We start from the raw sequence: 13,283 nt of genomic DNA, 5'->3' as shown, positions 1-13,283 counted from the left end.
TCTGCTGGACTTGAATGAACCTCCTACTACAACCAATTAAGGGACCTCTTTGATTTACTTTCTTTTTTTGTATTCACATATAAGAACAACTCCTTATCAATGTTGTTAGCTCTCATTGCTAGTGCTTTCTTATAACCAGCTTTCATCCGTCTTACATCTGTTGTTTTTGTTGTTGTTGTTGTTGTTGTAGGGTTTTAAGCGCATCAACAACTTAGGCACATAGCACCGTATATGTTAATTATGTCTGTTCTGTAAATTGGGTGCTTTATGATCGATTTTCCTGCTTACTGGTTAAAAACCCAAGTTTCTAGGAGAAAAAAACAGTACTACTTTTTACTGTCGCCTGAGAACAAGTAAATCAATCACGTTACGAAGAAGCCGACCGGGCTAGCCTGGTGGGTAAAGTGCCTGCCTGGCACCCCAAAGGTCGCGGGTTCGATTCCCGCCACGGGCTTGGATCAAAGTACTGCAAAAACTTTGGGAGGTGCATTAGGGCCACAGAAGCCTATGCGCCAACAACTACAAAAAAAAAAAAAAAAAAAAAACACGTTACGAAAATTATTATTATTATTATCATTAGCCATATGGTGCAAGGAAGCCTGAGGCTTTTGCTGCACCACCCAAAAAAAAAAAAAAAAAAATACCCTGAGAGAGAAAGAGGTAGAAGGAAATCACCAAGGAAGAGAAGAATGATGATATCCAGCTCAGGACCCTGGGTGTGCCAAGCCCATGCTCACCAGATGTGAGCCCCTGGATCGAATGGTGTATAAAAATTCCTCACGTCATTGGCAAGATTCAGTCAGGTGTTTTCAAACCAGTTTGAGAAGAACGGTGATTCTACAAACTGTGCTGCTCACGAAGCTTACACCACAGTGATTTTGTTACATATTTTCTTAAAATTCTTATACAAACTGAAATAATTTGATTGTCTGTAAGTCCCACATTTGTGTGTAAGTGCCAAAGCAAGTAAAGCTATGAGCTGTAAGTATGCTGTGCCTGTAAATTGCCTGCATCTTATGGCCAGTTTACCTGTTTTGCTCCTTTGTGAGTAGCACAGTTGGTATAATCTCTAAGTTAGTCAGTCTCTGTCAAAAGTATCGTGGTTTTTTCTCCCGGAAACTCGGGTTTTTTGTTGGCAATCGACCATAGAACACATGCAGTTTACAGACATATTAAATATGGCACAATATGGTCTAAGTCGCTGGTGCACCTAAATACCTTACAACAACAACTAGCCTTTTTTGCTAAATGAGAAACCAGAGTTTGCAGAAGGAAAAAACATCTTTACCTAAGACTGACAAACTCACCCGCAGTTGAAAAAAGTGAATAAAAGTTCGTGTTATTGGTGGGACTGAAGCCGCATTTCCCACCCAGGGCAGGGAGAATGGTGATTATAACCACTGTGCTACTGTCTACGACAATAAACCCTCCCTATTATCTTCCCTTTAATGCAAGTCATTTCACACTACACTGAAGCAACACCCGTGTTACCTTGATCTGATGAAGGGAACATCCTTTCCATCTACAAGCAGTTTTGATTAGAAGTATCATGCACTCACTTCATCAAACCCTTCCCTCCTGAAGTCGCAATATTCGCCGTAATGAAATTCCTCATTTCGTATTTCTGAGTGGCACCAAGTCTCTTTGACTTGAAAAAAAAAAAACCCTCAAATTCATTTAATTTTTTTACAGTACTCTAGGCACCACTATACAGACAAATTAAGTTTTGTACTTTATTGCTTTCGACTACCCTGATAATGGTTTATCATCTAGCAAACAGGAAAATCGACCACAGAACACATGCAATTTATGAACATAATATGTATGCAGCATGATATGGTGTAAATACCCGATACACCCGTTATAGTTTCTTAAAAGTGTTTTTTCATATGATCTTACGTTGTTAGTGGTTTCTGCTTCTGTTACAGTTTCCCTTTCAGCATTTAGGGTAACTAATGCTTAGACAAGTACTCTCAGAGTGGGCTTTAATTTACTTTATCCCATACCACTGACCCGAGTTAACTGTGTGCTGATTTCTCTGACCCTCCGAACTAGCAGTTTCCTTGAACCATTAATATCTCCTTAATGGCATTAGCAAAAACTTGCACCTCTGTGCAAAGGTTTCAAAAGCCACTTCTTTATTTTGCATTTATTCGTCGCACTATGAATTTCAAATTTTGAAATTCATAGTGTGAAAATTTCGAAAAAGCACCACTTGAATGATTTAGTATTAGTATTGGTATTAGCTATATGGCACAAGTAAGCCTAAGGCTTATGTTGCACCAGCCAAAAAAAAAAAAAAAAAAAAGAGTACTATAATAATAATAAATTTAAAATAAATAATAAAAGAAAAGGGAAATAGACAACCTATGCATTTCCCTCCTCCTGTAGGTTATTATGCATTTGACCTTTGAATTTCCCCAAACTGTCAGCTTCTACCACTCACGTAGGTAGCTTATTCCAGTAATTTTTAACACACGGGCTAAAATCAAACTTCCTGCAATCCAGTCTAAACATCTCACGTTGTAACTAGAATTTATGGTTCCTAGTTCTAGATTCATTTATAACCATGAAAATTTTGTTCTCATTCATTTTACTTTTGCTGCTCAGAGCCTTAAACACCTCAATCAAGTCTCCTCCAAGGTGTCTAGTTTCCAAGCTGTGAAACCCACATAATCAAAGATTTTTCCTCATATGTACGCCCTTTTGCCAATCTCACCAGGCAAGTTATCTGTATCTGGACCTTTTCAAGAACTCAATGTTTTTTTTTAGATGTGGTTTCCATACTTGAACACAGTATTCCAAGTTTGTTCTAACAATAGCCTTATATAATGGGACGTCCTTATCTCTACTAGCAAAAGTTTGATAAATCATTGATAGGACACCATGGGCCTTCCTTGCAACCTGTCTGCAATGTTCAGAGAACTTCATGTCTGACTGCTTCGTAACTCCCAAGTCCCTTTCTTCTATTACTGACTTTAGTTTAACTCCATCAAGCGCATAAGTTATTTTGTGGTTACTGTTCCCCAGGTGTAAGACCTTGCACATTGCTGGATTAAAGCAAAGCTGTCATTTTTCTGACCATCCCTGAAGTCTATCTATGTCACTCTGAAGAAGCTCTGCCTGGCGGTGATCATTAACTACTCTACCAATCTTTACATTATCTGCATTAGACATCACGCCCTTTATCTCTTCACTGATGTCATTTAAGAAAATTGAAAACAACAATGGTCCCAATACTGATCCCCGGGGAACTCAACTTCTTACATTTACCCAATCTGAGTAATAACCATTTATCACAACCTTCTGCCTCCTACCCTGAAGCCATCCTGCTATCCATATAAGGATTTTCCCTGTGATTCTAACCTGTTCCAGCTTATAAAGTAACTGCCCATGTTGGACTGAGTCAAATGCTTTGCTGAAATCTAAATAAACAATGTTGAAATTTTCCCTAAATCCAGCTCATGAGTGACCCTGTTAAAATAGCTAACTAGATTTGATAAACATGATTTTCCCTTTACAAAACCATGCATCTAAATGATCCTGAATTCCACACTTGATCATTGCCTCCACAATTTCCCCTGCTGCTGAAGTTGGAACAACTGGTCGGTAATTTCCCACTACACTCTTAGAACCACTCTTATCTATTGGTGATACAATGGCACTTTTCAATATAATGGAATCTCTCCCGCATCCACTGATGCTCTCATAATTAGCCTTATTGGTTCAATGCACTCACTTGCTGCCACTCTTAAAATTATCATAGGGTGTATGCCATCAGCCCCAGGAACCTTACTCACCTGTAGGCTTGAAAATTATTTCATTAATAATCATGTGAAATTTCAATATCATTAATTACATATTTTTCAACTTCACTCCCATAATTTCTCATTGACATACAGGATTTTTATTCTGTAAATATCGATGCAAAGTAATTGTTGAGTTATTATTATTATTATTATTAATAGCCATATGGTGCAAGGAAGCCTGAGGCTTATGCTGCACCGGCCAAAAAAAATTTCCCTATTACCCTGAGAGAGAGAGAAGTAGAAAGGAATCACCAAGAAAGAGAAAAATGATGATATCCAGCTCAAGACCCTGGGTGTGCCAAGCCCATACTCACCAGATGTGAGCCCCTGGGGATATATGCAACATCAGCTGGGGTATCTAATACTATCCCATCCCATTACATAAGGATCCAATCTGGTTTGTCTTTCTTTGCTGTTATATATATGTGAAGAATTCCTTATCCTTGTCCTTTGCTCTCTTTGCCAGTGATTTCTCATAATCTGCCTTTGCCAGACTGACCTTTTCTGTGGCACTATTACAGATCAATTTTTGGCTGTTATAGGCTTCAGTACTTTTTATTGCTCTGTAACTTGTCTATGCCTTCTTTTCCTGCTAAAGTAATCTGGAAAGTTCATTATTCTCATCCAACTTGGAATTCTCCTCATGGAGTAATTTTTTAATGGTATATATGCATTCAAAGCTTTTGTGATTAATGTTTTAAAGGTATACCATAATTCAATTGTATTTGCTCTCCGTGACACATCTACCAAGTTAATAGAGGTCATGCAGCACCTCAAGCCGTCGTAATTTCATTTCCTGCAATTATAACCCAATTTGCTTTTAACTACCGCTACCTCTCTCTTCATCATCCACCTTAGAACTCCATGATCACTCCCTGCTACTGGTTCCTGTACTGTCAGCTGTATTATGTCATCTGGTTCATGGGTAATGGTGAGGTGTAGAATATTCTTTTTCCTAGTACTTTCCCTGACTTGTTGATACAAATAACAATCATCTAGTTGATTTAAAAATTTTGTCCCCCATATTGATTTTCCTTCCCATTTGCTCCAATAAATTAGAGGTATATGCTTACTTGCCCATTCCATTTGCATGCAGAGGCTCTCATCATAACCTTCACAATCACCTGGCCTGTAGATTACTCCCAATCTGGTGCCTCCGTAGCCAGGTGGGAAGGAGCAGCAGTGCATAGCACACGCTTCTTGATTAGACCGGGGTTCGAGCCCGTCACCACCAAATACGGAGGATGCAGAAAGGTCAGAGAATGACCACCGCATATCCCGGAGCAATATGGCCTTAGTTGCTAATGCTCCTAAAAACCAAATAACAAAATAACAACTCCCAATCTCATTATACCTTTGCTTCCATTTCACACCATACAGATTCTATACTAACATGCAAAACAAGAAAGGGACTTGGGGGTGGTTGTGCAGGCAGATATGAAGTTCTCTGAGCAGTGCAGACGGGCTGCAAGAGTAGCTCATGGAGTATTGTCAATGACATACAGGAATTTTTCCAGCAGGGATAAGGAGGTGATTATTCCATTGTATAAGGCAATGGTCAGGCCACACCTAGAGTACTGTATACAGGTCTGGAGGCCTCATTTCAAGAAGGATGTAGAGCTGCTGGAACGAGTACAGAGAAGGGCAACAAGATTAGTGAATGGAACAAAGGGGTGCTCTTACGAAGAAAGGCTTAAGTTTTGCAAATTACAGTGTCTGGAGACTAGGCACCAGCGAAGTGATCTGATAGAGGTGTATAAAGCCTTGAATGGTTTAAGCATGCTCAATGCTGATGGGATTCTTCCTCTAGCTCAGAAAAATCACCTGAGAGGGCATAAATTCAAATTGAGGAAAGACAGATGTAGGATAGACGTGCGGAAATTTGCCTTTAGCCAGCGGGTGGTTGGTTGGTGGAACACACTTCCATCCCTTGTGGTGGAGGTTGATAGCCTAAATAAGTTTAAGGCTCAGCTGGACAGGTATTTTGAACGAACAGAGGGGTGAAGTGGAAGTGGGTTTTTTTTTTTTTTTTTTTTTTTGGCTGATGCTGCATAAGCTTGCTTTCTTGTATCAAATGTCTCTACTAATGCTAAAAATCTGAATCCGGGAAAGCTTTCTTCACACCCAGGCTGTTTTGATAAGAAGCATGATCCCACCACCCCTTCTATCTGCCCTATCCTTCCTAAATACATTGTTCATACCGTACTGAAACTCATCATCTCCTATCTCTGGGTGGCACTGTTTCCATAAGCCTTATTATGTCAGCATTATTTGTCCTAACCAGCAGTTCAAATTCACTCATTTTATTGACAAAGCTTCTGACATTACTGTTAAACAATTAAGACAGTATTCTTGTGTAGTTAACTACCCTGACACACCCCCTTGAAATTATTTCAGCATGCTTCCCTGGCATTAGCAACCTACTCATTAGAAACATTTCTGCCCTCAGAATGTTTTGCTAATATAATCTGTTGCAGTAACATTCTTTGAGGTTGAGAGTAATTGAGTAATGGACGCAAGCCAATGTTGTCTTAGTGGTCAAACATCACTTGCAGATTGTAAGCAAACTGTGGAACCAATTTCAAAAGTGATTGCAAAGAATCGAAACTTAGCACAAGGCAACTTACCCCAGGGACTGCTGAATCTACAGGAAGACCTGTACCCAGTCAAAATGTATCTACAGACTACTTTATGTTCTGCATTTGCTTGATTAAAAGCTCATTTAAATTGGTTCTGATAGCATGACTGGACCCAGGAGAAATGGGCCATTGTGCATACTATAGTCTTTTAGATAGACTTTCGAGTCTTTCAAGATTTGAATAAAAACTGTTCGATAGTCTTTACTTAGATTCTTAATGCTGTCATCTAGAGCAGTGTTGCTCAACCTTTAGCAGAATGTTCAGAACCACAAAGTACTTCTTAATTTAGGAGTGTCAGAACAAATGTTTATGTATACGTGCTTGGAGCCCAAACGTGCTGCACTATTTGCTCACCATGAAGATCCACCTTGTGTAATCCTTTAACGGTTCTGTTGGCAGGAGAAGGTTTGACCCATTTGGCACCATCCTTTGTACGCCTTAATCACAGTGGGCCATGAGCAACTGACAAGACACGGCATTTCTCATATGGAAGTATCCAACAGATGAGCTCCCACAATCATGCCCTTTTGAACTCCATATCTTTACTATATCCTATAACTGCTACTTTATCACTTTGACTTGCACAACCAGATGCATATTACCACTTCTCTAGCATATGAAGCTGTTCAGCTTTTTATACTGCGAGCTATGCAGCATAATAAATTACAGATGGGGTGGCCATAATTCAGTGATCACCGAGCATATATACACAAATTTGTTTTACATTTTACTGTACGTAAATATTATATTAGCATAAAAATAATCCAGATTATGAATTAAATAAGATCTCACTCATATTTACATACATAGTAATTGTAAATAAATTATGTAAAAATTTATGTAATGAGCATTTGCAGTGTACCAGTTGAGAAACAGACAGTGATCTGGGGGGGAGCTGGGAATCGATTGCATTTGGCTAACATAAAGGAGACACAGTTGGCGGTAGTTATGTAATGGTGTAGGCTGCAATTGCTGTCAATAACTCCAGCCCATGAAAGATACATATACAATTAGGGGATGAATTATCTTCAAAAAATACTTTTATGCTGATGGTAGAAATATGCAATGGGATTGTGTTTTAATTCTTCAAAATGCTCTTCTGAATTAAGGAGGAGTAATTCAATGTAAATGGGCAAAACTGAAATTAGAAACATAGATAAGAGCACTGTGATTATGCTTAAGAAAGGTAGCGATTAACTTTTATTACTATGCTTGCAGTTTTAACAAATATGTAAACTCTTCTGGCCTCAGCCATATCACAAATAAACAGAAATTTCTTTATATCTTTAAAAATATGTTTTGTCAGTTTTAGCACAGCATGAATGACTTTGGTAAAAGGTAAATTTGCTGAAGTCGTTCACAATTTAACTTTTCTAATATCTGCTACTGGCTACTTTGACATCACACGTCTGTCAATTAATCATTCAGATGTATAATTTCATTTGAAGTTATAAAGTTGTATTGTGATTCAAATGATTCTAAAAAAGATCATGTTACTCCCAAGCAGTCTTGGCAGTAACTTCAATAAATAAAATGACACATCAAAGCAATTAGCTGACTGGTGAATATGTCAAAGTTGTTGGTGAACCACCACTGGAAAAGCAGTTTGTTGACAGACAGAGCCAGAAAATAATTGTTACATATAAGCAAAGTACGCTGTCTTTCTAGTTATTATAATCCATTTGTTGACAAGCAGGTGTAGCAATCATCAAGTCTATATGTGTGGTACAAAACTGAAATTTGGAAAATTGTTTTTGTTAGGAATATGCACTGTATTATTCTTTTTCCTCTCTTTTGGTACCTAATGGTAAAGATGTATAGTTCAATTCACCTATAGTCGAAGCTCTATATAACAACCCCCCCAGGGGAATGAGAAAAAGTTGTTATATCTGAAGGGCGTTATATCAATTGTTCATAAAATGGTATTAGGTATTAATGAAAAATTGGCCAGAACCAACCATATAGGATGTTAAAAAGAGGGTCACTATAGAGAGCTTCAACTGTATAAACATTTTGGGAACAGACAGGGTGCACATCTAAAAAATGCTTGGCTCAATGATTTTTTCAGAAATATAAGAATGTTTCTGCAATCAAATTAGAAAGCAAAACCACGTTACATAAATTGCTGCATAGAACTGCAGCATTTATTTACAATAAAGCATGCTTTATTTTACATGAGATGGAATATCTATATATTTTATCTTGCCCCCATAAAACATTTCATAGCAGTATCTGCACATGAGTTTATGTGCGTACAAAACAATAAATTCTATTAACAGTTCCAAAAATAACAAAACATAAGGCTTTGGAATTACAATAAATTCTTAGAATAGCTAGTAAATCCAAAGGAAATATAACAGTATAATACAACAATATACAAAAGTGTTCCCTCTAGGTGAAGTAGAGAACAACGCAATTTCATAAATTCAGTCGACTAGATGTAAATGGCACAATTCAAAGCAGTTCTAGCACTTCAGTGTAACATAGACAACCTTATCTCTGAGTTTGCTCCAGACCTTTCTTTTACATACTGTATCATCATGCAGTACAAAACAGAAGAGTTACACTGTTTGAAGAACTATTTATCACAAGGTAAGATAAATTAGATATGGATGAATCCAATTGCTGGAATAATAACATTCACCAGTCAGCACTAATTGCAGCATTATAGTGACTCCAACTCTTCTTTATATACTCTGAAAACAAGGAACGAGCCCGATTTAAGATGGGATGTGCTTTGTTTTTTCTCACCATTTTATCAAAATGCATTGCCAGTTCTGTATAACCCATGTTATTTTTTAAGATGGTGTTTTTATGTTCAAAGAGTAGTGACAGACACAAAAAGAGAAGAAATGGATTCCCATCACCAAGTTCATCTGGAGATGGAAGGGTGATCATTTCATCATAATCAACAGCTTCTACACAAAAACTTCCTGACTGTATTAAACCAGAGTCCTCAAGATCATTAACAGATTCACAGGTTGAATTTTTTTCATTATTGAGTATTTCCACAGATGAAGCTTCTTTTGATGCATATCCTATGCTTTCGGAATTATAAGGTTGGATAGCCTTTGAAGTTTCTGAGCATCTTGAATCATCAGAACTACTGGAATGTGTGCTTGATTTGGAATCAGTACTACCATGTCTGTGTCTCTTTTCACTGGTAGAGTTTATTGAATGAAAGCCGTCATTTTCTAAATATCTTCTGACCATATACTTATGTTTAGTCCACAGAATTCTCCTCCTCTGCTGGATATCCCTTAAACTGATTGTATTAGAAAGACACCAGGTGTCCGTGCTGAAATTGCTTTTGAGTGGCATCACATTGTAAACTTTTGAATGTTTCTTTAACGTATTACTGATAATTGAACAACTATTTACATAATCTCCATAAGTCCATGTCTGACAAAAGCTTAACTTTTTTCTTGATTCATCATTGCACTGTTGTGAATGACAATAACAGTATTTTGCATCACTACAAGATGAATGGCTGCAATTAACAGTTTTGTTGAACTCATCAATATGACAAGAAGCACAAAACCTTGGAGTGGTGAGGCCTGGATCACTCCTTGAAGAAAGCACAATTATATTCTCAGAACTACCAGAATCTGTGCTGCCAAATTTTGGCCAGCTACTCTTTTGTGAAGAATTTCTGCTCTCTTCAGAATAGCAGAAATGATTTTCATCCAAGTACAAATCAGAATCCTCATCAGAAGTCAAGGTCTCATATGAGATTAAATTGAAATAAATGAACTGTTTTTCAAACAACCGAAGTTCTCCCTCTGGTGGATTGGGTGGTAACGAACTCCATAAGACCTCTTGTACGTGGAGGGCATCATCATAGGCAAATTCACGCTTCAATTCCAATAAGAGCCATCGATAGCAAAAAAGTAGTTCCTTGACTTCCTGTTCTTGAAGATATGCATAAAATTCAGGGTCAAAATGAGATAAAAGTTCAGAAAGGTGTTTAAATTTCTTCTGTATAGCACACCCATCATGGCTGAAATTTGTTTTCACACGTTGCATTAGTGCACAAAAGCATATGTAAGCCTGACATTCATCTCTCATTGTTACTAAAAGGGGAGACAGCAAATCACTCATTCCTTGACAATAAGATACACTGGGGTGATTAAAGGCATATGTAACTAAGATATTAAAAAGACTGATAATATTTCTATTATCATCCTGCCCAGAAAAAAAATTATGGGTCCGATCAGTGCGCCGAACATCTTTTTTTACTAAATTCATGATAGCCTTCATTGATTCTGTTACTTCATTTTCCTGAATCATTTTCTTCCAATGATACTTAAGTCGAGCATATTCAGCACATTTTCTTTTTATATAAGCATGCATTTCAAGCTTATTCAGTCCTTCTGGATAAACATTAAGGATATGTTTCCACACTCTCTTTCTCAAGGATGGCTGAACTCCCTTTTTAAAAACTATAAGCCGTAATTCCCTTGGTCGTATTAGACAACCTTCATTATCAAAAAGATTTTTAAATTCTTCACGAGTCATTCCTTCCTCGATGGGATCCTTATTTTTATTGCTGTTACCACTGAAACTGAATGCTCTTTGGACCAGGTGAACAGTCTTTTCCATCTAAACAAAATAAAAAAAAATCGGATATTAAGCATGCACAGTTCGACAAACAGCAGAGTCTAAAATGTAACTAAAAGGAATAATATATCCATTGTTGTATAATAACAAATTGAGTAAATTAAAAATATAAGATAAAAAAAAAACATTCTGCTTACACTCTAGCACAACTATTAGGTCAGAGCAATTTATAACTATTTTGAAAATGAATATAATCAATAAACACATTTAACAATCACATAAGCTTAAACCATGGTCAACTGAAATGTGTGTTTGCTACCAATCCAAGCCAAGTAGTTACCATTCCTGTGGTAACTACTTGGCTACATCAGGTTTATAATAAAAATTCTGCTTATATTCTGGGATGACCATGTAGGGGAGTTTACAAGGCAGAGGCAGAGAATACAAAAACATTACTGTATTTAGCAGTCAGGTGAGCTCAAACCACAGTCAATTGAAATGTGTACTACTGTACCAGACAACCCAGCTATGTTAGATTTCATGCAGAAGAATCATTAGCCTTGTTATTCTGATCTTTGTTCTACAATCACCAGCAGTTATGACAGTCACTGCTACCTCTTCAGATAGTGATAGCCCAGTTAGTGTGTGAAATATTAGACACGCTCCAACTCTAATTTCAGATATGCTAATCTTTGTTTGTGCTATGCTTTGAAATAAGTAAGAATTCACATCAGCTACATTTACATAGTATTCTTAGTCTAAGATTTCTGAAGTTTCATATAATAAATATAAGAAGTGAAGAAATAGCACTCTTTTCATCAGATTTTGGACAAGGAGATGTTGAAGTTTGACAGATTTTGAGGCAAAAAAAAAAAAAAATTATAAGTCCATTTATGGATGTGTTGAGTTGCTATACCCCTTTATATTCAAGAAGCACTGAAGAAATCAGAATAAATGATAATCAGATGGAACAAGATCTTGAGAATATGGTGATTGAGAGATTTTTTTAATGCAGATCACAATTATTTCCAGTTATTTGCCACTTCACTCATTTGGAAAGGGCTCAAATGTTATTAACAATTAGGGGAATTTCTTAAAGCCTTTCAACTGAACTGTAGCTCATGCTTCACAAGGGCTAACCTATTAGGCATTCCAGTGTTTCATTCCAATAAATGCAAACTGATGCACACGCACACACAGACAGACAGAGAGAGACAAACAGATACAGTAGCATTAGTAGAGGCATATGATGCAAGAGAGCAAACTTACACACCATCAGTCAAAAAAAAAAAACCTTCCCATTTAGCCCATCTATTCACTCCAAATGTTTGTCTAGTTCTGCCTTGAATTTATTTAAGCTATCAGCTTCTACAACGACAGATGGAAGTTTGTTCCAGCAATCAACCACCTGCTGGCTAAAGGCAAACTTCCGCACATCTATCCTACAACTGTCTTTCCTCAATTTGAATTTATGCCCTCTCAGGCGATTATTCTGAGCAAGAGGAAGAATCCAATTGGCATTGAGCTTGCACAAACCATTCACCAGACAATGTAAGAGCAACCCTTTGCTCTATTCTCTAATAGTGTTGCCCTTCTCTGTACTCATTCCAGGTGCTCTACATCCTTCCTAAAACGAGGCCTCCAGACCTGCATACAGTACTCAATGTGTGGCCTGACCATTGCCTTATACAAGGGGATAATCACCTCCTTATCCCTGCTAGAAAAATTCCTGTATATCAGTGACAAGACACCATGAGCTACCCTTGCGGACTGTCTGCACTGCTCAGAAAACTTCATATTTCACTGCACAATTACTCTCATGTCCTTTTCATTCTCCACCACCTTGAGTGTAGTACCACACAACTGATATGATACTGTGGGGTTACTGCTACCCATATGCAGTACCCATCTACTCAACGTTTCTAGATCCTCTTGCAGTAGCGTACTGTCATTAGTAACCCTGCCAACCTTCGTATCATCTGCAAACTTAGATATTAAGCCAGATATACCTTCCTTCATCAATATCATTAATAAATACAGAAAACAACACTGGACCCAACACTGAACCCTACGGGACTCTACTAATAACATTAGTCCACGAAGAGCAGTGTCCATTGATTACCGCAACCATCCTTTTATCCATAGCAGCATTTTGCTCTTAATGCCATAATGCTTCAATTTGTACAGTAGTCTTCCATTTGATTGGATACTACAATGTGGACACAAAGGAACTGGATGCAAAAAATAATTTTGATATCATACACTTGGATTTCAA

At 37.4% G+C, this 13,283-nt stretch overlaps 1 protein-coding gene across 2 annotated transcripts in view; it reads right to left on the bottom strand.

The window, feature by feature from the left end:
- Positions 1-8,672: 8,672 nt before the first annotated feature.
- LOC150090344 (TBC1 domain family member 25-like) overlaps positions 8,673-13,283 on the bottom strand; it is a 58,180-nt gene continuing 53,569 nt past the window's right edge. For both annotated transcript variants that reach the window (XM_090369079.1, XM_090369080.1), the window contains exon 5: positions 8,673-11,050. In XM_090369079.1, the coding sequence (XP_090225205.1) occupies positions 9,089-11,050 (1,962 nt within the window). In that variant the 3' untranslated portion in view covers positions 8,673-9,088. The remainder of the gene's footprint in view (positions 11,051-13,283) is intronic.

Source organism: Mastigoproctus giganteus, chromosome 2 (genome assembly GCF_048544385.1).
Source record: "Mastigoproctus giganteus isolate SK-2022 chromosome 2, ASM4854438v1, whole genome shotgun sequence".
NCBI lineage: Eukaryota > Metazoa > Arthropoda > Arachnida > Uropygi > Thelyphonidae > Mastigoproctus > Mastigoproctus giganteus.
The sequence above is the reverse complement of the archived record's forward strand: the minus strand, read 5'-3'. Positions and strand labels throughout refer to the sequence as shown.